At 41.1% G+C, this 22,637-nt stretch overlaps 1 protein-coding gene across 1 annotated transcript; it reads right to left on the bottom strand.

The window, feature by feature from the left end:
- Nucleotides 1-697: 697 nt before the first annotated feature.
- On the bottom strand, nt 698-21,879 carry BEND4 (BEN domain containing 4; the record flags this gene model as incomplete). The annotated part of the gene is made up of 4 exons (XM_010078716.1): nt 698-1,182; nt 4,404-4,644; nt 8,642-8,733; nt 21,313-21,879. Coding segments are annotated over 4 exons (1,118 nt in total), but the record flags the coding sequence as incomplete, so codon positions are not given.
- Between the last annotated feature and the right edge of the window lie 758 nt (nt 21,880-22,637).

Here is a 22,637-nt window from a genome sequence, read left to right as displayed (position 1 = left end):
GTTTACCTACAACAGAAGGTTAAACTAGGATCTTCTTACCCAGCCCCTCTCTGAATGCACCACTGAGCGCCTGACTGTTAAGACCAGCACATTGCCTCATCTATTTCAAGGAATGGATATAAAACACAAGTGAAAGCAAAACCAAGAGAAGTCAATTTAAAGCCTCTAAAGCTACATAATATGGCTGCAGAATAGGAACAGACAAAGCAAAACCTGTCTTCTGAAATGGCAATTTGTTTTTAGCAATCTTGTTTTAATGAAAACTGTCATGATCAACTCAAATCCCCTAGAAATCTAGATAAAAATAGTGTCTATCTGATATAGAAAGCAATTTTTATCTATTAGAACTGCCTGTTATTGTTCTGGGTTTTTGAAGGATTCCGCTGTTGACGAGCACTGCTGTTGTACCTGGGAAGCTTAATTTCCTGGCAGAGCTGGCAATTCAGGAATTCAGGAAGTCCCTGAATTTTCCATCTTGTGCAGTATTTTAAGGTAGTATTTATAATTATATTATTTTCTGTTGAGAAATGGGAGATCACTTCTTTTTTTTTTGTTACAAGCATGCAGACTTGTTTTTACATCTCCCACTTGGGGAAAGCAACTAGTACCCAGCTGTACTGGGCTTGTTATCAAGCAGATGAGATGGTAGCTGCTGTCTATTCCTTTTGACATTTCTATAGTTTTTAAATGACCTTTCCTCTAGAACTAGATTAAATGAACTGCAATTTTCCTTTGAGGGTGCTATGAAGGATTTGCAAATAATAGGCACTGAGAAGTCCCATAGAGCAGGTCTTGAAATGGATTTCTTTCTGTTAACTGGGACATAATAGGATGGAGAGGCTGAAATGTATGCAGTTATGTGTTCAAACATGCTTTGGACTCTTAAATGGGTAAGTATGTTTAACAAATCGTCTCTCCTAAATTAAGTGGTTGCTACTGTTGTATGAGGTTCTTCTCACTGCTGTCAATCGCCAGATCCATCTTGTGTACCTCTATTGAAGACTTCATCCTGTGATCCTGGATGGTCACTACCTTCGTAATATGAGTTCCCATTGTGAAGGAAAGTCCCCACTGCACGTCCTTGACGAGCGTGTCCTACTGCATCGCTGAATACCTTGTTTATTTGCTCTTCAGATGGCATCCACCAGTCCGGGTTGGAAGTACAATGCATCCTAATGAACTCTGCAGGAAAACATGCAAGGATAAAAAACAGCTTGTCTTTGCAGCATCTGTTACTGCCCAGGCATCAAAAGCTTATGGGAAATAAGAAAGGGGGCATTACTGCTCTACTTAAGCAGAAGTAAAGCCTTATGGGGGATGCCATGATAATGCCACTGAGACTTATTCTACTTCTGTACAAGTCTGTTTCTCCCGTGCAGTGTATGTTGTCATACCTGAGCTAATTATGTGATGCATGGGACCTGGAGATAAAATCCCTTCTTGTGGAAATAAAAAGAGCTAATTCAAAGTGATGGCTGTGATTCAGTGTGTGCAATACATGTGAAAGTTAACATAAACCAGGATGTATTTAATTTGAAACCTGTTGTGTATTTATACCTTACAGTGATTACTCTCGTGATCTTTATGCTCTCCCTCTGCTGGCTGCTTCAACATCTGCAGCAGCCCACAACCTGCTTGAAAATGTCCCTACCATTATTTCAGCTTTGTTTTCCTTTCTGTTTGGAATATCTTTCATTGTAAGTCCTGCTCTTTCCATCTTCCTGAATCTGACACCTATTTTTCAGAGACTAAATTGGCCTTAGAAATAGCTAAATGAGATGAGAAGGCTAATTTGGGGAGCCTTGCAATAGATTTCAATGCAGGAGAAAATGACTTGTATTGTATATAATCTGGCTATTCAAGTAGCTGCTGCTTCCACATACAGCTATTTGTATGCAATGATTACATTTTTTTACAATTTCCTTTTCAGATTCTTTTACATGCAATAGGCTAAGCTTGCCAATTCTGGAGTTGTAGCTGCTAGACATAGCTCAAATAGGTGTATTTGGCCTCTGAAACATCCAAAAACGATTCTAAATGTGAGGGCACCTTATTAGATATATTGGATACACTCTGCCTCATATGGAAACTGAGCTTCTTATTTATTCTGTAACATTAGCTATTCCCTCATGCAGTATTGTGTGTCCCAGGATATTTTTAAATTCTGTTTTCTACTGTTGACAAGCCAACAGCACGATAAGTGGTGTAAGGTAACTTCATTACCGTCGCCACATCTTGAGACCAGGTAATGCTGTTCTCTTACGTGAGTTCCTGTACCTGCTCAGTATCTCATCTGTTAGACAATTAGGACGTGATTTTTGCATAGCTCCTCCAGCAGTGTGTCTGCAAAAGTGATAGCTATCTCAGTTTTAAATTCATTTCCCTGGAAATTCACACAGACAGCAGTAATTCCTACCTAGTTACGTTTACATTGGGCTCCACAGGCTGGTGTTTTTCTCACAGAAATGGTTACCACGTAATGGAGTAATGCTATAATTTAAGCATGCCAGGCTGTTTTAAAGCTGGCTTCAGACATCAGTCAGTTGTAGGAATATATTAAATATGTTTATAGATGTTTAAACTACTCTTAGTGCAGACAGAGAAGCAGTTTGTACTCACTGCTGTGGTGGGAAGGCATAATTGGATGTGCTGAGAATTAGTCAGACACTTGTTACCTTGGCTTGCAAAAGGGCAGGAACCAGTGGCCAACTCCTGACACCAGAGAAAGTTGTCATGTTCCCACCCACCCACAAAAGCCCAAAGGGAAAGCTGTCTACTCTGCTTTTTTTAACTGGTCCTGAGATACTGAATGTTTTGGCTTCCTCTTCAAGCTTCTGAAAATTAAGGAAATTGGCCTTTTTCTTTCTCCCAAGGAGTGCTCCACATGTTCTGTATGTCCAGGACCCCAGAAAGGAGAGTGGCCACAAGCAAAAGTCCATCTACAGGGTGATTTACTGTTAGTCTTGGTGGGAGGCAGGGGGAAGAAAGGAGAAGAACAGTGTATTAACACTCTGCTTGTGCTTAAATTATTAGGTGAAATTTAAAGTAATTTAGTAAATAGTTAATGCACTTGTATTCAGCCTTCAGTTTCCAGGAGAACTTCTGAGACCCTGAATCTCGCTCCAGACCTCTGTGCAGCATGGTGTGCAACAGACTTGCCCTTCTATTAAGCTCTGGGAGAGTATAAGGTCTGGCAGAGTATCATATAACAGGTTAACAGGTTCCTGTGTAGTAAAAAGCCTCTTTGCCTAATTTGTCTGTATGTAAAATCTGAGTTCGTTACCTGGCTACATCAATGTACCCCAACTACAAGTCTTATCTACTTGGCCTTGTTGGATTCTTTTACCCTAGATGGGAAGAGGCTTTCTCTGATGTAGATAACCACTTTGGACTCAAGTTGGATGACTAAAGAGATCTCATCACTGACTGACCAAAATATAGCTTTTCACACTGCACTGATTAGTAAAGCATTCTTGAAGTCAGTTTAACCAAAATTTTGTGTATGTGCTCACAAAATACTATAAAGTTAATTATGAGTTAAAGAAATGAGAAGCATATATGTTTATAAAATGCAGATGCTGATACTACAAACATGTTTTTAATTGGGCTTTACAAAGTCCTGTTTTGTATGTTTTGTTGCAAAGCCCAGTACCAGGCCTTTCAAACAATTTTAGGAAACCAAAGTATGAACTGCCACAACAGATAATTCTTCTCAGTCTTCTCTGTATTGTCCAACATCCTCACTCTCTGACATTGTGAAACGCTTGCAAAACTGCCCCTCCTTTATAGGCTAAACATGGGGGGAAGTTGGTCCTTAACTTTTTCAGTCAGTGTTGCATCAGCACTCCAAGAAAGAAGTTAAACTCTTGACGACGCATTTGTATACACTTTGTATGTAATTAACCTGTAGCTGTTCCTGGCCCTACAAAATGTTCAAACCTATTCTGAAACTTGGTTAGCTTTTAACTCCAGTGATGTACTGTGGTCTTGAGTGCCATATGCTCACTACACATTAGCCTATAAATATTCCTTTGGTTAATTTTGCTGTGTAGCAGTGTTAAAGAATGCCCAGTTAGTTTATCATAAAAGAGCATAAGCAAGACTGCCTGATTTTCCTTCCTTGCTGTTTCAAGTATATCAGTGTCACGTGCCCTTGTATTTGTCTCCTCTCTTAAACAAGCAGCCCCGTTTTTTCCATTTAAAAAATACACATATATAATACATACATATATATAAAAATATGCATGTATTTAAAAAAAAGCAGAGTGTTTCTGGCTGCTTGTCACCTGCCTGTGAAACCCCTTCTAGTTCTGCAACTGTCAGCCAAATGCTTCTACTGAGCCAGAGCCAATGTGGTGAAATGAGATCACATATGGTGGACACTGAGCGAAAAGATGCAGTACCTCTGAGACATGTTACTTTTACTGGATCCAGAGGACGTCTTTCAGGACCTGTCTCTCCTGACTGCACTGACCTTTTCCTTTTTCCAAGGCCGCATGAGTACTTAAGCTCATCGGTTGTGAAAACAAATCTGATGAGATAGCGAAGGAGCCGTCGTCCATCTTTCTTGGAAGAATTTACAGCCTCATCCCACTGTTTACTAGTGATGTAGACAGGGTAGTTGTTCAGCAGCTGCTTGCTCCCCTGAAAAAGTGAAATATTTCTGTTGCTTATTTTACAAGGCAAATAAGTAAAGATGTCAGTTGCAATAAAAAATACGCTTTTTAACTAGCTGCGATACTGACAGCGAAACACATCCTGAAGTGAACACGTTATTGCTCTTACTGAGAATGAGTACTTTTAAAATTACATTTCCATTTTCTAGAACTCGAACTTGGTGAGGTACAAGGAATATGTTTTGAGAGATGGCTATTGATAATTTCCACTTTTAACAAGGAGGTTAAAGAGAGTTAAGAACCAATGACTGGGTATACTATTCAAGTATAACCTTTCTTCTTAATCTGTTAAAATGCATAAAAAGGATCTTTGAAAAGCATGATCACATGGATCACTTCATCGCAGCTGACAATTTACTTCAGAGGTGACTCCTCTGGTCTGTCTTTTAAATAGATGTATTACTTCTGTAGAACACACCTGAAACTTGACAGCAGTTATGTTACTGTGAAAAATATAGATAAATAAAGGAACTATGAAAACAAAAAACTTCATTATTATTGATGAATGCCACAGTAACTCAAATTATAGCTTTACAGAAATGCCACCAAGTCAGCTGGAGAGAAATTTGCTTTTAACCTTCATAATTCGTGTGCTTCAATATTACAACATTAAATGAATGCTATGGGACTACTTACAGTGATTCCTGTAATCCACACCAATTTACAAGCCCTCTTTAGTAACTGTACCTAAATTGTATTTAATTCTTGTTGGCCATAAAATGCTGTAGTTCAGAATTACCCAGTTAACATCAGATGGTACTGTTAATACACTTGAAATAACCAAAGTACACAAAACACCAAACCACACCCTCCTAGAGACTCATTCACTTTTACAGCTACACCTCCTTATTAAAACACATAAATCCAGAGTCCCAATTAGTAAAAGCTTTGTATAGCCCCCAGGTTAGACAGGAGCTCACAGTGAACTTGAGAAACAGGGGCCTGACATTCAAGAGAGGCCATCACCCGCATGCTGCACTTGTGGGCAACTGTTGCGAAGTCCTCCTCAGCTCTTCCAGATCTTTGATATGTGAAAACTAATTTAAGGACTACCCTTGCCTCCTTTCATATATTTATTATAGCATCCTGGGAGACAGCTTGGGAGCATCTTTGAAGTTTTTCCTCAGGTATTTGCTTTTAATTTTTTTTACAAGTTTGATAAATAAGTGGAAGATTGAATTTAGTGAAGACCATGATGAGGGGTCCTTGGAGAATCTGTTCGTACAATTTAGGGTACCATCACCTCCCTAAAGGTGAGAGCTGAGCCTGAGTGACTGCCTGCTACTTGTTTGCCTTGGTGCAAACCTAGCTGGCTTGGTGCAAACTGCTGGCAAAGGCAGCTACAAGCAAACCCAAAACTCTGCAAAGGAAGCCAAAATATAAAGGAGGAGACAGGCTTTGCCTGTCTGATGGGCCCCTACCCCTTCCCCAAAACATCTTAACCCTTTAGCTTGTAAATCCAGGCTTGTAACCCCTAAGAGAAAGACCCTTTACCTATAGACCAACTCTTGTCTAGAATTTGCATTGCACGTGTCTCCTCCCACTAGTGCAAAAGGGCCAGGGCCAATTCCTCCCCCTCCACTCATGATGCAAGAAGGGGCTTTAATTATTTCCCAGGTACCTATGCCCCTGGGAAGCCACTAGTATGGCTAAGGATCTCTGCTGGGGAAAGAACATTTTCTCCATCCAGCCCAGCTCCTCCTCCTCTGCCAAAGCAGCAAGGGGGCCAGGGAAGGAGGGAGAGCAGGGGGGCAGCATGGAAAGCTGTTTAGGGGTATGATGCTCTTACGCTGAAGCAACTGTGACGATTCCATCTCAGAGGGAGCTGACACTAGTATTTCCTTGGCTTGTTCCATCACAAAGATAATACACAGGACCACCTGATCCACACATTGGTACAAATTTTTTTTCAGCAGCTAGCTCAGTATCCCTTTTATATAAAGCTAATTATTTTCCTGCCTTAGATTCCTGAAATTTCCCTATTGAAAAAAAAACCCAAACATAGTGAAGCAAGAACCTTTCTTACTGATACTGGTGCAAAGTCCAAGCTGAAGCTAACTCTGTAGGCACTGCCTTGCTTTTGTGCCCTGGCAGGCAGGAGCAGTGCAATGCAAGCCTGTAATGGCACACTGTAAGGCTCCAGGCTTGCTCATGTGTGTTCGGGTTGGATGCTCATGGGTGGCTTTGACAAGTAGCAAGCTATCCTAAAAGCTACCTCTGTGTTTAAATGTATTGCACTGATGGAAGCAGGGTGCAGAAAGGCCCAACATCTAAATTTCATGAGAGCTCACATTACTATTAACTGAGGAGAAGGCAATAAATTTTGCATAATTTCCTCAGTCCCAATTTTATTATACTTCTCTTTTATTCTCCCTGAAATTTAGAATATTTTTCCTCCTTCTTCTCCAAAGGCATGATGTAGTGTTATGCTGCTCTGTTAAACAGTCACTAGGTTCCTGCAACAGATACACTTTCATTACTGCCTCTGAAAGTAAAGCACTTCTGGGCAAAAGATTCTCGCTAAATATGTGATGCAGTTTGGTGTGTCCAGCAGCCATTAAACTAAAACAAACAGAAAACCTTCCAGAAATGAAATAGGCAGATCCTGAAGGAAGAACCAAAGTACAAATGTGTTCATGCTTGTATTTGTACATGATTAAGCTTATGAATAAAATATTAGTATCTATGTGTTTAATTGAATAAAAAATTCTGTCACATCATGACAAGCCATTCCACGTGGGACATTACAGAACAGCCTCAGTTTTTACAGTGCTTGAAAATTTTAGTTAAGCAAAAGAGCATTAAAAAAGGAAAATGAATCCTTGGGATATATTTGAGTGATAACAGCTAATGATATATACGAATATATATATATATATGTTTGTATCAATTTGCACAGGATAAAACTGAAGAGCAAAGTCATGTACATCCTGAACTGCTGTAAAGCATCTTCAGTGAAACTATGGTAAATTGGATTACATGAGGCTTGCACTACAAATAGTTTATGCATAAAGGGAGGTCAGACTAGACGTAAGTCTTTCCTTTTCTGATTTTGTTTGCATGAATAAGGGGTAGTGACACATATACACTACATATACGAAAACAGGCATAGCAAGAGCCTCAAATGCAGACAGTCTAAACTGGAAAATCCTCAACAAAACCACTTCATCTGATGCATTTTTACAAGCCTGGATGGAAACACACTGGAGCAAAATTAACATGACTTATACTAGAGCTGATAGCTAAATCTGTACATCTACCTTCTAGAGAAGGGGAGGACTTAAACTTCCTGCTTTTGCACTGCAGCACTTTTAAACAGATCATAATTACAAAAATCCCCAAAATCCGTATCAAGTATAAAATTGTCAACACTCAACATTTTGTTTGGGATGCTTTCCAAAAAGCAAGAGCACTCCAAAGACTTGCAGAAGTCTGTATTTGGGTCTGCCTGCAAAATGACAGAAATGTATACTTTAGTGTTTATCACCTCGGGGTTGCATTAGAGCTGCACCAACTGTATGCACCTGCGTGCTTGTGTCCATACACACGACATGTCGGTACCCTCCCAGCATGGGCTGCAGCCTCTGTGCACTGGCAGCCGCCGCGTGCAGCCACTGTCAATCACCCAGCTGCCCTTTTCACCAGGCTAGCCCTCATCTAAATTCTACCCACAAAAGTGATGTTTCTGAAGAAAGGTGAGAGAAAAATTACCCAAAGCAAGGCAAGTGCAGCTGGCGCTGATGGAAGGAGTTACACGCTGCTCAGTAAAGTCATCCCAGATTATACTAGTGATGAGTCTCCTCCATTTGGGGGATTATTGTACCTAAGAATGACCGGTTAATAATAGATTTTACATATTTTTACTACTAAACATATTCTTCCAGCACCTATTGATTTATTTGCCTACATGTTTTCAATGAATTGTCAAACATAAAGCAACGCAGCTTGTCTTCACTGTACACTACCTCAGTCGGATGGTCTGTTGGCTGTGGTACCATAAGCTGGTTGTGATGCTGAAGTACAGTCTTCAAATAATCTAAAACAGTCTGGCAGGGCACTGCATGAAACAAATTGCAATTACTGTATATTAGCTATCTAGCACAAAATAAAACAACAAAATTAAATCAAGCAGTGTTCTTCAGGATATGTTTTGTACATCTGTGAGATTTATTTCACATAGGAAACACTTCTCATTTTGATTTGTGCAGCTATTTCATTCAATAAATATACAACAGACATTGTATTTCCTATGTTGGATCTCTGACATTGCTTTTATTTTCTGCCCACTAGTTTTCAAAGGATTTTTTTCCTAGTTTGAAATTATAATTATTACAAACACAAATTAGGTCAGCAGTAATGATAATAAGAAAAAAATCTGTGAAGATTTTAAACAGCCCAAACCATACAAAGGAGAAAACATTTCTTAGACCTAAATCATGCACTGATTAACATGCAAATATGCTCAAATGTTTTTGAAACTACAGTCTGATTAACTATACTGAGCAGATTTAATGATTCATATACTTTAATTTATTTTCCCTCCCTCCTCCCAAATTTGTTATAAAACTAGGTGTTAGGCAAATTGCTTTATTTCTCTTTTTCACTTTCCATTCCCATCACTCTCATCCATTTCAGTAGTGGTACCAACATCCTATTCCCTTCTGCTGAGGTGCTAGGTTAATTAGGGATGATTCAATTATGGGTCTCACTTAAGCAGATGCTGCCACATCCCTGATTAACTCTGGAGTATTTTTGAGATACAGTGCTTTTCTCCTGAGCCTGAAACACTGTAGAAGAATTAAACAGACATTAAACCAACATTACAATTGACTTGGGCAAGACTAAATAAGCATCACTTTTAAGGTACCTTATCACTTTCACATTTCATATGGATTGTTTTTGTAAAATATTTTGAGATAATCTTAGCTTCAGATAAAAATCCAGAAAAAAAAAAATGTGTTCCTTTTTTGTTTGCTTGTTTGTTCATTATTTTTTTGGCATCCAGTCTTTACAGCTGGAAAAATGTGGTGTTTTGGGCTTTGTCTTAAGCTGGCAATCTGAAAGCAAGCACTGAAATCACTGAGAATGTCTCAAGGTAGGATTTACAGGAATTTTGCACCCTTTCCTGGGTATTCACACTGTACAGCAACTAGGTTAGGATGTTATGTGTTAGACAAAAGTTAGCATTCCAAGTGACTTATACCTCTTTTATTTCTCCAGTGACTTCACTGCTTATCGCTACACCAGGGCAGTGTCTCAGTAGCGTAGCTGCTACACAGTGACACTGCCATATGAGCAGGAGAGTCTGGATGCTTTTTTTTTGTAGGAAGAAAAAGCACATTTAAGTGTAATCGGATGGTTTCAAAAAATGTTTCAATGCTGAAAAAGTGAGAAGGGCAGTCAAGCTTAATAGTCTCACCAACACGTTCTGTGGCCTTCCTGTAATGACAGCTGTGTATTTAGCATATAGGAGCAATCAAACAAATCAACACAAGTTCTTGTGTGGAATCAAGGAGTAAAATGTACTAAACACAGGTAACGTCTTAGTACATTGGATACTCGTAAGAAAGTGTGTCAAAAAAAGGATTTGTCTTTTTCCCCCTTGTTGTTAAATACAGGAAAGCATATGGGGGAAGGATTTTTTTATTTCTCCATGTGGATGGGCTGAAGGATAAGACTGTCTTCTGAGATGCTTTTCTTACGCTCCATGTGTGTTTGCTGTCTGGCATATCCAAAACAAAGATTAAACTAGGACCGCCCATGAACAGGTTACTCTCTGATTAAGTAGGTGTCCAAGAAAGAGCCACAAGGATCATGAAGGCTCACTGCCCTGGACAGCATCAGAAACCCTCTGTCAAAGTCAGCAAAACCTCCCACCCAGGTGGAAGTTACCACGGTCACCCAGCATCTCCTGGGAGATCGTGGCATCTCCTGTGAGGAGACAATAAGGATGGAAGAGGCTATGATAGGTGCCTGACAGATGCCTGATACTTGGACTTGAAGAAGAGTGGAGTGATCCCTGGGAAATCAGAGCTACATGCAAAGTACCCTTTTCTTGACCTATCTAAATTCATCGGTTTTTGTTTAGCAAGCTCACTGAAGACACATTCGCCAAACCATCATTGGTACCTGGAAGCTTTAGACTTCTTTGGTCCCCATGAAGCTGTGCTCAAAACAATCTGTGAAGTTTACACTTGCTTTTCTGGTTATCTCTATTAGCAAAAGTCCCTGGTGACGACCTGATGGCTCTCAGCTGTACTTGGTACTGTTACCTGTAACTATGTGGGGCCTGAAAGGGAACAGAATATAATGCATCAAAACTTTATAATTTTTAGAAGCTGATCTCTCAGCAGGATGGTATTTTACTCACAGTAAGTAATTTTATCGCAGGCTATCCACGGATGTATTTACCTATGTTCTCCCAAAGGGATGGGGCACAAGAGAGAAGACAACAGGAAACTATTTAACCTGTTGTGTCCCCAGCAGATGAAGTACAGCTCTACTTTAACTGTATTCTGCTGATAAAATACTTTCTCATTACTGGTGAGAAATTACAAAGGTACTAAAAGCTGGCTGAAGCTTATAAAAACTTCTATCTTCATAAAAGCAGTGACGTTTTGAGCACAAAATTGTATGATTTTGTTATCACTCTAGTGACTGGAGGACTCACTCTGAGCACTTCTGACTTGTAAAGCCATCGTACATCACAGTTTGCTGTTGGTACAAATAACCTCAGCCCTTCAAACACCAGATGCTACTTGCAAAGCCAGGCTTCTTGGGCTGCTGTATTAACTGAAGCCTAAAGGAAGCCATGAAGAAGGCAACATGAGGCTGACAGCCAAAGCTTCGGTTTTGCTTCTGCGTGCCTCTTCTGGCTCTCCAAATATTCTCTTTGCTGAGAGGAAAGAGGAACTGTTTCCTCCAAACCCTGCAGCAAATGTAACTTTATAAGAGCCTGCAGCTCCCAACTGTGAGGATGAATAACTGTTTAAACCTACTAGCTTATTTGTTTTGTATTTCTTTGACTTTGTTGTGGTCTCTAGAGACTTAACAAGACCATAACCCCAATAGCCGATTCTCTGCACGCTTATGCACATATCCACCATCACCGACACCAGCAACAGGGATCTTTTCCCATCGGTTACAGGAGGCACAATGCTCATGTTGAAACAGCACTTGCTTGTTATGATTTGGTAGAAAGCCTGCGGGGAGGCAGTAATTTTCCTGCCCAATAGGAAGAAGTTTCCACAGCCTTTACTTTCTGAAAGCGACGATGTCTCAGAAAAGAGACTGGAAGTGGCAAAGTAACCTGGCCTGCAGCGAGAGAAAGAAGAGTGAGATCTTTGTGGGATTTAAAGGGCAAGAAGGAGGAGGTGCTACAGGCGACTCAGCGTGCTGGGGAAGGCTGGTCTTGCCAAGATGCTAAGCAGGACATGCATAAAAGGTGGCAGGTCTTTGCTGTTCATCAATCCAAGTTTTAAGACTTTGCTGTTATTCTAGGCATCTGTATATTGTAACAAGTGCTTCTTTGGCATAGCTTGTCACAGCTTTCCCTGCAGGGTATCCTGATTTCTAATAAATCGTTGAACAGTGTGGTGGCCACGAACTGTGCCAATGACAAAAGCTGGGCTGTGATCTCTCAGTCTGATCTGACACACAGCACAGCAACTCCCCAGACTAAATCCTCTTTGCACCAGACAGCATCAGCCAGTAAAACGCAGTACAACTCCAGTCATTATCTCCCAGCAACATGGCTTCTACCCTTGGCTCGTTGTTACAGCACGTCCTATATCACCCTCAGAAACATACACCGTATTTCAAGTCTGTGTTTTGTTTTCTTTCAATTGGGTTTTAAAAAATCTTTGGAAAATAAATGGAAAACACTTGTCACCTGTTACATATGCATACTTAGTGGTGAAGTCATTTCTCTGTCTTCTCTTTGCTAAGCTCAACACTGACCTTCCCGAGATGCTGGGTTCACACTAGAAGTACAGTTCCTACACTTACTGACATGTCTGTACATCCAAAGTCCACGCCAGCCCTTTTGGCCACACGGTGCCTCAATACTCCACCAGAAAGCCACCATGTCTTCCAAAAGTGTTTCTCAGTGTCTATTTCCCAGTGGCTGAAACCAAGCAAAGTGATGTTCTCTGTGCCTCAACACATGCTAATGCTGCACCATCTTCGGCCAAGTCTGTCACCTCTCATCTTTCTCACTCACTGCTACCTCTGCACCACTTGCAAGCTGTGAGCAATGATTGTATGCTTTCTTTCACCAATGAAAGTATTAAAAACACGGGCTGTGAACAGTTTCACAAAGTATCTTGCCAGAAATTCAACTCCATCATAGCAATTTACCCTAAATACAAATATATTTGCATTTTTAAAGTCACTTTTTGTAATATAATGTTATGTAACACCCTGAATATCTGCAACACCCTCAACAACCAAACTTTTAATCTCATCAAAACCATAATTTGGCAAGATGTTGCCTGGTACTAACTCCATTATTCTCTTTCAGCACTCTATTAATTGAAGCCAGCATCAGCTGTGCAATTAGTTTGGCTGGCCTCAGTATCAGGCCAACGAGCCTACAATTATCTGCACATCTGATGTGGCCTTTTAAAAAAAAATAAATCATATAGTAATCACATCTTTCAGTCTCCTGGAGCATCCCAAATATTCCAAAACATAAAGAAAATCATAGTCAGAGTCCTCTTTGGCCACCTTCATTTTTGTTTTAGATCCTGAAGTTGAGTCATCCAAATCTCATGATTTTGAAAACATCATGCTTTGGTAGCAGCTGCTTAATCCTTTTGATAATAAGTTGATGTGCATTTGGGATGAAAAGCTGGTGTGCCCAAGCAGTTACTGCTCCCGGTGGCCTGTGCTGGGGCTCTCCTGGCAGTGCCTGTCTCCGAAAGTGGGACAGCGGTTCTGACTCCGCTCCTGAACCACTTTGTCTTACAACCTGGGCTGGAGGCCAGCAATAGTGCACTGACTAACAAGCTCTCCAGCTGCCCTGACACTGGGATGGAATTGGAGCAGACAGCTGAGGTTGCAGTCCTACCTGGCTTTTGAATGTGTGCTAACACCCAGAGTTACAGTGGAAAGGGAAAATATTTCTTCCTGCTTACCATCATCATCATATTGGTGTGACCGCATCGTTTTACTGTTCACAAGTACCAAAACAGAAATACTCAATAACCAGTTCCATATTATTGACAAAAACTATTATTTCCAGCTGATAACGGTCCGACACTGTTATTAGGTTGCCATATTTTTCCTTTGTCAGGGGAAGAATGCCTCCTCAACAGAGTGCTCCAGCTTCAATTTTAATTATTAATTTTCCACTGCTCCTAACCTCTGCCTTTTACTCATCACTATCAAATCCCCTCTACTCCATCTGTTACGTTTCTAACTGTTCCTCTGCTTTCCCTCTAAGCTAGTTGTTTTTGTAACCATCATGAAACTTTTCCTCCTAGATAGTCTTTTGGGGCCTTCAACAACATGCTTTTAATCTTTTCCAATTATCACCCACTCTTCTTTTCAACCTTCGGCTCTAATAATTGTTTCCAACTTTTTATGAAGTGCCAAGAACATCTCTATTAATGGTTTGGGCTGGGTTTTTGCTCATTATAAATGTTATTGGGCCACAATCACTTATATAGGCTTCTGTCAGAATGGGGGCTCTCATTTATCCTCCCCAAGATGTGGCCTCCACTGTAGCACACTCCAGGGCTGTTTATATTGCCAAAGCAGAGTTCTATTAAGAGATACTTGGGCTTGCTGTAAATAAGGCATATCTCCAACGTAAACAAGGTATGTCTCCAACCTCTCTCGTGGCATCAGACAGGCCTAGCAAGAAGGGATGGCTCAGCCCTGGCTCAGCTGCATGTCTCTCCGCAGTGGCCTCAGCCCCATAAGCCGACATTAAGAAATCTGGTTATTCTGTTCATTAATGAGATTTTGTGCTCTGTAGCCAACACTGGCTATTATTCCCCCTGGTGTTTTATACGGCAGAAGTCAAAGCCCTTAGCACTCAAGACCATTTACTTCTGACTTGTCAGCGAGGAGAAGAATTGGGAAGGGTGTACATCTACATCCACCCTGCTCAGACTGGCAGCTGTTAGTTAAGACTGGCTCAGCATTGCAACCTGTCCTCCTCAGCTCGACCTTGAGCGATGCTTCACTCCGAGTTCATTGCAGGGCATTTCTAAATTGATGCTCAACTGTCAAAAAGATGTAACAAATGATAGGGAACCTGCTGATGAACTACATGGCAGTGTGAATTTCTTATAACATTAACAGAGATACCTTCTCTGCCTGAGATTTGGACAAGTGTGCAGTATAGTACGGCTCGGATTATTTTAGCTCATATGCTCATTTATTTCAATAGTCAGCTGAAAGCCAGTGAAAGCTGCATGGACGGGCTGCAAAGACAAGTTGTTGGGGTGCAATGAGCTGGAAAAAGAGTGAGGGGCAAGGAGAGATAGGGGTTAGTAAAGAGGAGCTGATCTCGGTACTCAAGACCCTACAAATTTGGATGTTTGTAACTGGATGGTAGATGGTAAAATAAAACCAGCACGCATTTGTTGTAAGAGCATCCAGCAGAAATCAGAAGAATCAACATTACACACAGAAGAGTGTTAAAGATTGGCTAAACTGACCTACGTGCCTGCCAAAAGCAGGGAAGGGAGAAAAAATTATAGCAAATATCCCATTACTTTTAAAATCCCTCTCAGTTGTGTTTTCCAGGTGCAATGGAAAACCATTTTACTTCTGTTAATGTGCATCTGAAAAGCCATTGTATTTCTTTTAATTTTCTTTTGTAAAAACATTTCTTCCAGAAAGAAGAAAGAATGTGCCCCTTCCATATGCCCCTAAGATGTACACCTCTGCCTGAACAACAGAAGAAAAGAGACAAAACAAGGCAGCTGTGAATCTCTCTTTTCAGCAATGCTGTCACGTGCTCCTGTGGCTTTTATTTTTGCCTGTGCTCCCTCACTTTCACTCTACTTAATAGCAGGTACCTCTTTTTGTCCTGCCTTTCAGCCATGAAGTCTTCAGGGCAGGGATCAACGCTGTAAACCCCTCTACCCATTTATACAGCTAGGGAAACCAAGGAGCTCCTGGTCAGTGGGGACAGCAGTTTATGTCACTAAAATGCCAAATGCTGACCTGCAAAATGCAAACCAAAGTTGAGACTGCGGAGTTCAGCCTTGCCAGGCTGAACTGCAGCTCCCCACAAAACTCCCACCAGCTCTTGTTCCCAAGGGTAGGCTAAGCAACCCGACCTCCCCAACTTCCCACGGGTTTTTACACAGAAGCATGGAGAAAACAGATTAATAAAGATGTGGTCTGTTGCAGTTATGTGTTTCAGTAAGTTTCTGTACTCAGGCTGGTTTAGCAAACTAAGCCAGCACCTCCAAGCTGCAAGCAAAGCCCTGCTGCAAATTCAAAAGGGTTCTCGTGCCAAACAGTGGGCAACTGCGCTCGAGGCTCTCTCTTCCCAAAGTAACTTCACGCTTTGAAGCTGAACAGAAGAATGAGGCCAGAGATCAGACCAAAACATAGAACATCAAGGGAAACCAAAGAAGTGGTTAAATGAGAACATCAAGAAAAAGGGCAAAAAAAAAAAAGGACACGTGAAAGTGTTCCTCATAACCCTTGATGGCTGCTTTATCTATGCTGCTGCTGTGGTAGGCTCTTTGGAAACACGATGCTCTGAAAGTATAAAGGAGACAAGATTTGTAGGGCAAAGCAATTTCTTTTATTAGATCATCTGACATAGTCAGGAAAAAGAGTCAAGCCTTGGGCACACAAAACCTTCTGGAAAACTTGTCTGACTCTTTCAATCACACTGACATTAACTCTACCTGCAAACTCCACTTTGCTTTGGCTACTTGCATCTACCATGAACCCTGTCTCTTAAGTGATCTCCTCTCTACATTTGAGGGGGTTTTCCACCTCTGTCCTTCTGCTGTTTGCTGGAGTATTTTTTGCTGTTGGGCTAATGAGGTAAGAATAATTACTGTATTTATCACATGCTGCTTCATCTTACTTATTTACACCTTTTCACTACTTTCAGGCTGGTTGGCCCAAAACCATGCAGCAAAGCTTGGAGCACCAGGAGGCAAACTGTCACTCATGACTCCTGGCCTTTGAAAAATACTTTCTCCCTTTTAGGCCAAAAGCTGCGACAAAATCCTGCTGACAGCAGCAAAGGAGAACTGCTTAATATCCTTATATATTAGAGGGTCTAAATCCAGGTCTTACACATAGTCTCAGAAATAAGTCTTTAATTTTACTATTGGGAACGTATCACAACCCTAGTCATTTTTATACAGAGGGAAGAGATTAAGAGACATTTTTCTCCTCATATAGATGGATTACTTTTCTCTGTTCTTGATGGTCTCAAAACCTTAAAGAGCCAATGACAAGTTTGCTAAATGCCTTTCAGGAACTACCTAATCTTTAAGGATTTTTTAAAACAAGACAAAATAACACACTGAATGAAAATATTCCTCTTTTTTCAGTTGAACTGAAAACTGAAAGTGTTCAGTTAACGTTTTTGCCTAAAACCATTAATTTTGGTGTAAAACTGCACAATTTGCAAGATGTCACATTGCTCCAAATCCAAAGGACTGAAATAGGGTTTTTTCTTCATTTATTCTATAGCTGAAACAACTAAGATTTCACACAAATTTCTGTATTGTTTCGGTCAAATCAAATGGTTATTTTTTTGGGGGGAAAAAACCCCAACAACGAAAACATAGGCAATATTTTACTCATGTAATTGGTTTTGTCCAGTGGTGGTCTGCCAACGAGTGATGCTAGGCTATGGGCAAAAAGATCCTACAGGACTGGAGGGCTTCTACAGCAACAGGGCAGAGATTTGAAAACAAAAAAATCTTATTTTCTTTGTCCAAAAGCTACAGGAGGATATGTTTTGTGTAATATTTGTTAAAAAAAAAGTCATTGCCTTTACATCTGCTGAGAAAACACTCTTCTTCCCGGTAGTCTCTTTGCGAGCCATGCAAATGGTGCTTTGCAGAGATGTACAGTGCTAACTATTTTTAGACCGCAAACTCTCATGGATTTTAAAAGGGCTTTTGCATATGGAAAGTAAAAAAAAAAGAAATGCAAAGTATTTCAGGAAAAGGATAAAATGATTCATAGACGGTTACAGAGCAGAAGGGAGGGGCTGTTGCTTTTATCTTCTGTTGACAGGGCTGCTAGTGGGAGCCCCTGCACCCGTGGGGAGGGCACAGTGCAAGCCCCTCCGGGTCCTCTGCCAGCCTCACCCAGCAGCTCCAGCCCAGCGCCCTCAAGGAGGAGAAGGAAAACCACTATGTCAAAACCCCTGCTCTTTCAGTGGCTTGGTGGGACAGTATGGCAGTCTCCAGCCTCATCTAGCTGCCTCCACAGTCGCTTCTCCACTGCTCTAATCACCTTGCCTGGCCTGTCAGATGCCCAGCGGGAGACGTACAAATGAACAGGGAAGAAAGCCTGGGCTCTGAGATGACTCTGATGTGATAAGATGGTGGCAAACAACACTTGAAACCCTCTGCAAAGGCCTTTCTACCTCCCTCCCAAGGCATGCAATGTCTTGGTGGGCAAAAAAAAAAAACTGCCCAGAGAATGAGTGCGGGGCCTGTTGACATATGGAGCCAGGTGTTTCAAGTCACAGTGTTTCAAGTCTGCCAGCTTCTTTGGTAGCAGAAGCTCAGTGAAGCAAAATCAGCCCTGGAGATAAAAATAATCAGGCATCACCTTTAGTTGACTTTTGATCAGTCTTGCTCAGTAGTGTCTGTGGGACTGCCTGGCGAGCTCAGACCTCTGTCCTACTACCTAGCAACATCAGAGGGCACCTTCTGGGGCTCTTGATGCCTCCCCAGACACCTGGGTCAGTTTAGGCCTATCTGCATGCATCACCCAGACAGCAGCAGATGCATCTGATGATGATTTTATGTTGGCTGATGAAGACATACATCCTTGCACATTTATTTTACGTTTTTCTGCTTTGATACACTGCTAACAAGGTCTTTTATTACTCCTGGGGGCTGAAAAAGGACTATGCTTGTGTATGTTTATCTCTCTTTTAAAGAGAGATGACAGGTAACTGTGACGACCCAGGAAAACACTGGCTGCTTTGCCCAGTATTAATCCTAGCAAAATACAGGCAGTCGCAACAGAATTCAATTGACTAAGAACTAAAGAATATTAATATAATTAATGCCAGTCAAAGCGGTCTTATGGAAAGTGGATCCTGTCAGACTAACCTGATTGTCACTCTTGGATGAGATTATAGGCTTGCTTGAAAAAGTTGAGACTCCTGAAAGGCATTCAACTTACTACCAGGAGTTATCTGACTGCAAAAGCAGCGACACACAACACCAGCAGACTATGGCATACCTGCTACTGACACCTCAAGTATCTGTCACTGGGGGAACCATGAATAGATGTGCTTCTAGCAAGGCTCAACAGGGACCGACAACAGTCTCAGTACCATTCAGCATTTCTAACTGGGACCACAAAGTTCACTTAAAAACAATCAAAAAAATCCTGGATGATACAGGAATTGGGGAACCAGCAAACAGTGGGCAAGCAGGGCTGCCAAAGCAATCCAGATCACTTAGTAAATGAACACAGCCAAATACAAAGTATGTACGTCTAAGGAAGAAATGTGCACAGAAGGAGTGGCTCACCCGCAGAGCCGATGGTCAAATGACCAGGGAAACCGTGCATGGGAAAAAAGAGACTATTCACCTTTGCTCAGACAGATACAAACATATTGCACATACTTCCAGTGCCCGAATTTTAAAGAAATAAGCAGGAGAAAAGAACTGCAAGGAAGGATTCAACTCACTTGGGGACTTTTAAACAGCTCTGTTTGCGTACTTTACCTGAGATGGAAATTAAATCAGCTTTCAGTCCCTAAGTACCTTCATCTGGAAAGAGCACCCAGTTCTATACAGCACTTCATTTAGTGGAGCAAAGCATAGAAGTCAATAGCTAGAAGCTGATTTCAGATAGTCAGGCAGGGAATAAGGCACACATTTTCCCCAGTGTTATTAACCACCGGATTCAAGTGTCAGGGTAAGAGACAGAGCCACTGTGCACCAGAGTCTCCAACTCAGGACTGGAGGCCTTCTGAGATATTACTTGAGTCAAATGTAAGTTATGCTTTAGTCAAAGTCAAAAAGACTACCAAGTTCAATAGAGGTGATGGAATGAAAGCTGTAGGTCAGATTATAGGCCCTAACGATAATTTTTGGTCTTATACACCTGAAGGTAGGACTCAACAGGAGCTGAAGTCCATGCCATTCCCTTTGTCACACAGTGTTTCCACGTGATGTACAAACCACTACTGAATCCAGTGAGAGTGTACGAGTTACAGTGACTCCAGATTTTGGGATGGGAAGTATTCTAAACTTTGTGTTTTCTCTGCACTGAACAATGTGGTTATGGGATTTGCTGGTACCACCCTAGGGACCAATACACAACAGAAAAACACAATATAATAAAAATAATTCATAATACATCAGTCATAGCTGGGAAGAAGAATGATGAAGACTACTGATTGCTTTTTGCTCAGATTTTGCAACTGCACATACATATTTGGACAGTGGTTGGTTGCTTCTGCCTTCCCTACTGCATAGTTAGCAGCTTTGGAGTATTTTCTCTCTTGCAGTCCACGCTAAATGGCTTTTCTGCCATTCAGGGATTAGTTCAGCGAACTTTGCATGGATCTATCCTAAGCATCTCAAACTTCAGCTATCAAAGATGCAGCTCCCTAGCATTTATAAATGTGTCAGAAGTGTGTCGTATACTTATTTTCCTTGCTAAGTTCCAGATTGCTTTTAGTATTATTATTTGAGGTGCATTTTTGCCTGTGCTTAAAGTTTAGAGGATATGAGTCCAAGATACTTTGTTCTCATCTGATACCACTCAGGTATGTCAGTGCACCCCAACAGTGAGAAGTCCTAAGTTTAAAGGGGCAAGAGAAGTTTTTCACAGATGGAGTTTCTATTAGATGTTTTTTTCTGTCTGCCTTCTCTCCATCAGTGGCAGCTTGGTATTGCTGAACCTGAGAACTTGTTGGCAAGCCTTTTTTCAAGTCTTATTTGAAGATGAATGGGAAGATACATATCTATGCTTTTTATTAAGCTAACAGCAATTTAAGACACACTGTTCAAGGTAAAAGCCAAATCTATTTTTTTGCTTAAAAGTATGGACGTAACTTTGAATAGTTTATTAAAGTGACCAAAAAAGGAGCCCCCAGAGGGAATCAGGTTTATAAGCTGCAACATCACTTAAAGAACAATACAGATAACTAGGTATAAAAACACATGTTTGAAGTTACCATGACAAATCACCTGATGCTTAGAATTTGGGATTACAAGCACTGCTCATCTTGAACATAGCTCTTTAGTCTAGGACTCACAATTCATATGGATGGGCATCAGCAGATAATTTTCCCATGAGCACCGCTATAGGAATTTTGGATGGAGGCAAATTCCAGTGTTTGATTACTATGACTACAACTTTAAAAGACAACTAGAACTTAAAATAAACTATTACCCAAACTGTTTCTATCACTGACTGACCATATCACATGGCAGGGGATTACCTGGAATGCTCTCCAATTTTCTACGAAGTTCCTCATTTTCTTGTTGCAATGAAATTACCTCCTGCTCCAGCTCTTGACACCGAGGGCAGTAACCTTCTTCCTCTTCCTCCTCTTCCTCCTCTGGAAGTGTAGAAGATGATGGGTGACCATGAGATTCAGATGTTGCTGGAGATGTCCATCCACCTAAAGTGTGTACTGGAGAGGTTGAAAGTGGATCCACATCTGCCAAGTGGCTAAAATCATTTACTGATGAGGTGTTCTGAGAAGGGAAGCTCCCAGAGAGCAAGTAGTTCTGAAGGGAATCAGTAAAAACTCTCAGGAAGGCTGAGGTTTGTTGTTTCTTTTGCATATACTGCATCTCTATGTCTAAAATGTCTGACGTCTGACTATGGACCATTTTCCCAAGCTGACATTGCTCTTGTCTTTCACTGTAATTTGGGTTTTCCTGCTTTATACATGAAATCATGGACTGAGAGTGATTGTTGTCCAGTAGTTTTCCACCACAATTTAAGAGACTTAGAACACGGCTGCATTGTTGGGCAAAGGCATCCAGAATCATTCGACTCTCTGAAACAAAAGAAAAGATGAATCACAGAAACCTAAAGCAAAAGGTTATGCCAGGCAGTAGCAGCTAGATGAATGTACACAACCCTCTACAGTAGCATGCATTTTATTTTTGAACACAGTAAAATTATGGCTTCTGCTTTAATACTTCTGCAACACTGTGATTTAAAACAATCCCGACTTTGCTTCTATTTTGAGAGTGCCCTTGTGCCCTTGCTGTTAATCAGAAATGCATTGTGATGATAGTCACTGCTTACTGTAATTTTATTTCAGAGGGATTAAGACAGGAAGATGGGGAAGAAAATACAAATTCCATCCGATTTGCTACAAGCAAAAGTTCAAGTACTTCTCTGGAAGCCCATTTCAAGCTGCTGGTGGGCATTGCCTGTACATATTTGCAGGACTTTGCACTACACCTTTGTCCTATGCCCTGCTCCTCTTCAACAAGGCTTCCAAGCTTTGTTTTTTCTCCCTTTCATCTTTGCTGCACTTGCTTGACATCGGCCATGGGATCCTTCACGTGACCCACTCCCAATTCTACGGACTTTGCTTCTGTCCCTTTTGCTGTAGGTTCCAGATATGTCCAAGAACAACTCAAGAGTGATAAGCACAAAACCCTCTTCTTACACCAAGTAAAGGTGTCAAATGTACAACATGAGGCTCCCCCGGTCAGACAAGGAATTTTTTCTGTCCTGCTGACCCCCTGTGAGTTTGTGGGTAGGCCAATACCACACGGCAGAGAGCAGTGCAGAGTTCTTCAA

This window comes from Pterocles gutturalis, unplaced genomic scaffold (assembly GCF_000699245.1).
Source record: "Pterocles gutturalis isolate BGI_N339 unplaced genomic scaffold, ASM69924v1 scaffold6856, whole genome shotgun sequence".
Classification (NCBI taxonomy): Eukaryota; Metazoa; Chordata; class Aves; order Pterocliformes; family Pteroclidae; genus Pterocles; species Pterocles gutturalis.
Note: the sequence above shows the minus strand (reverse complement) of the source record. Positions and strands in the feature narration are given on the sequence as shown.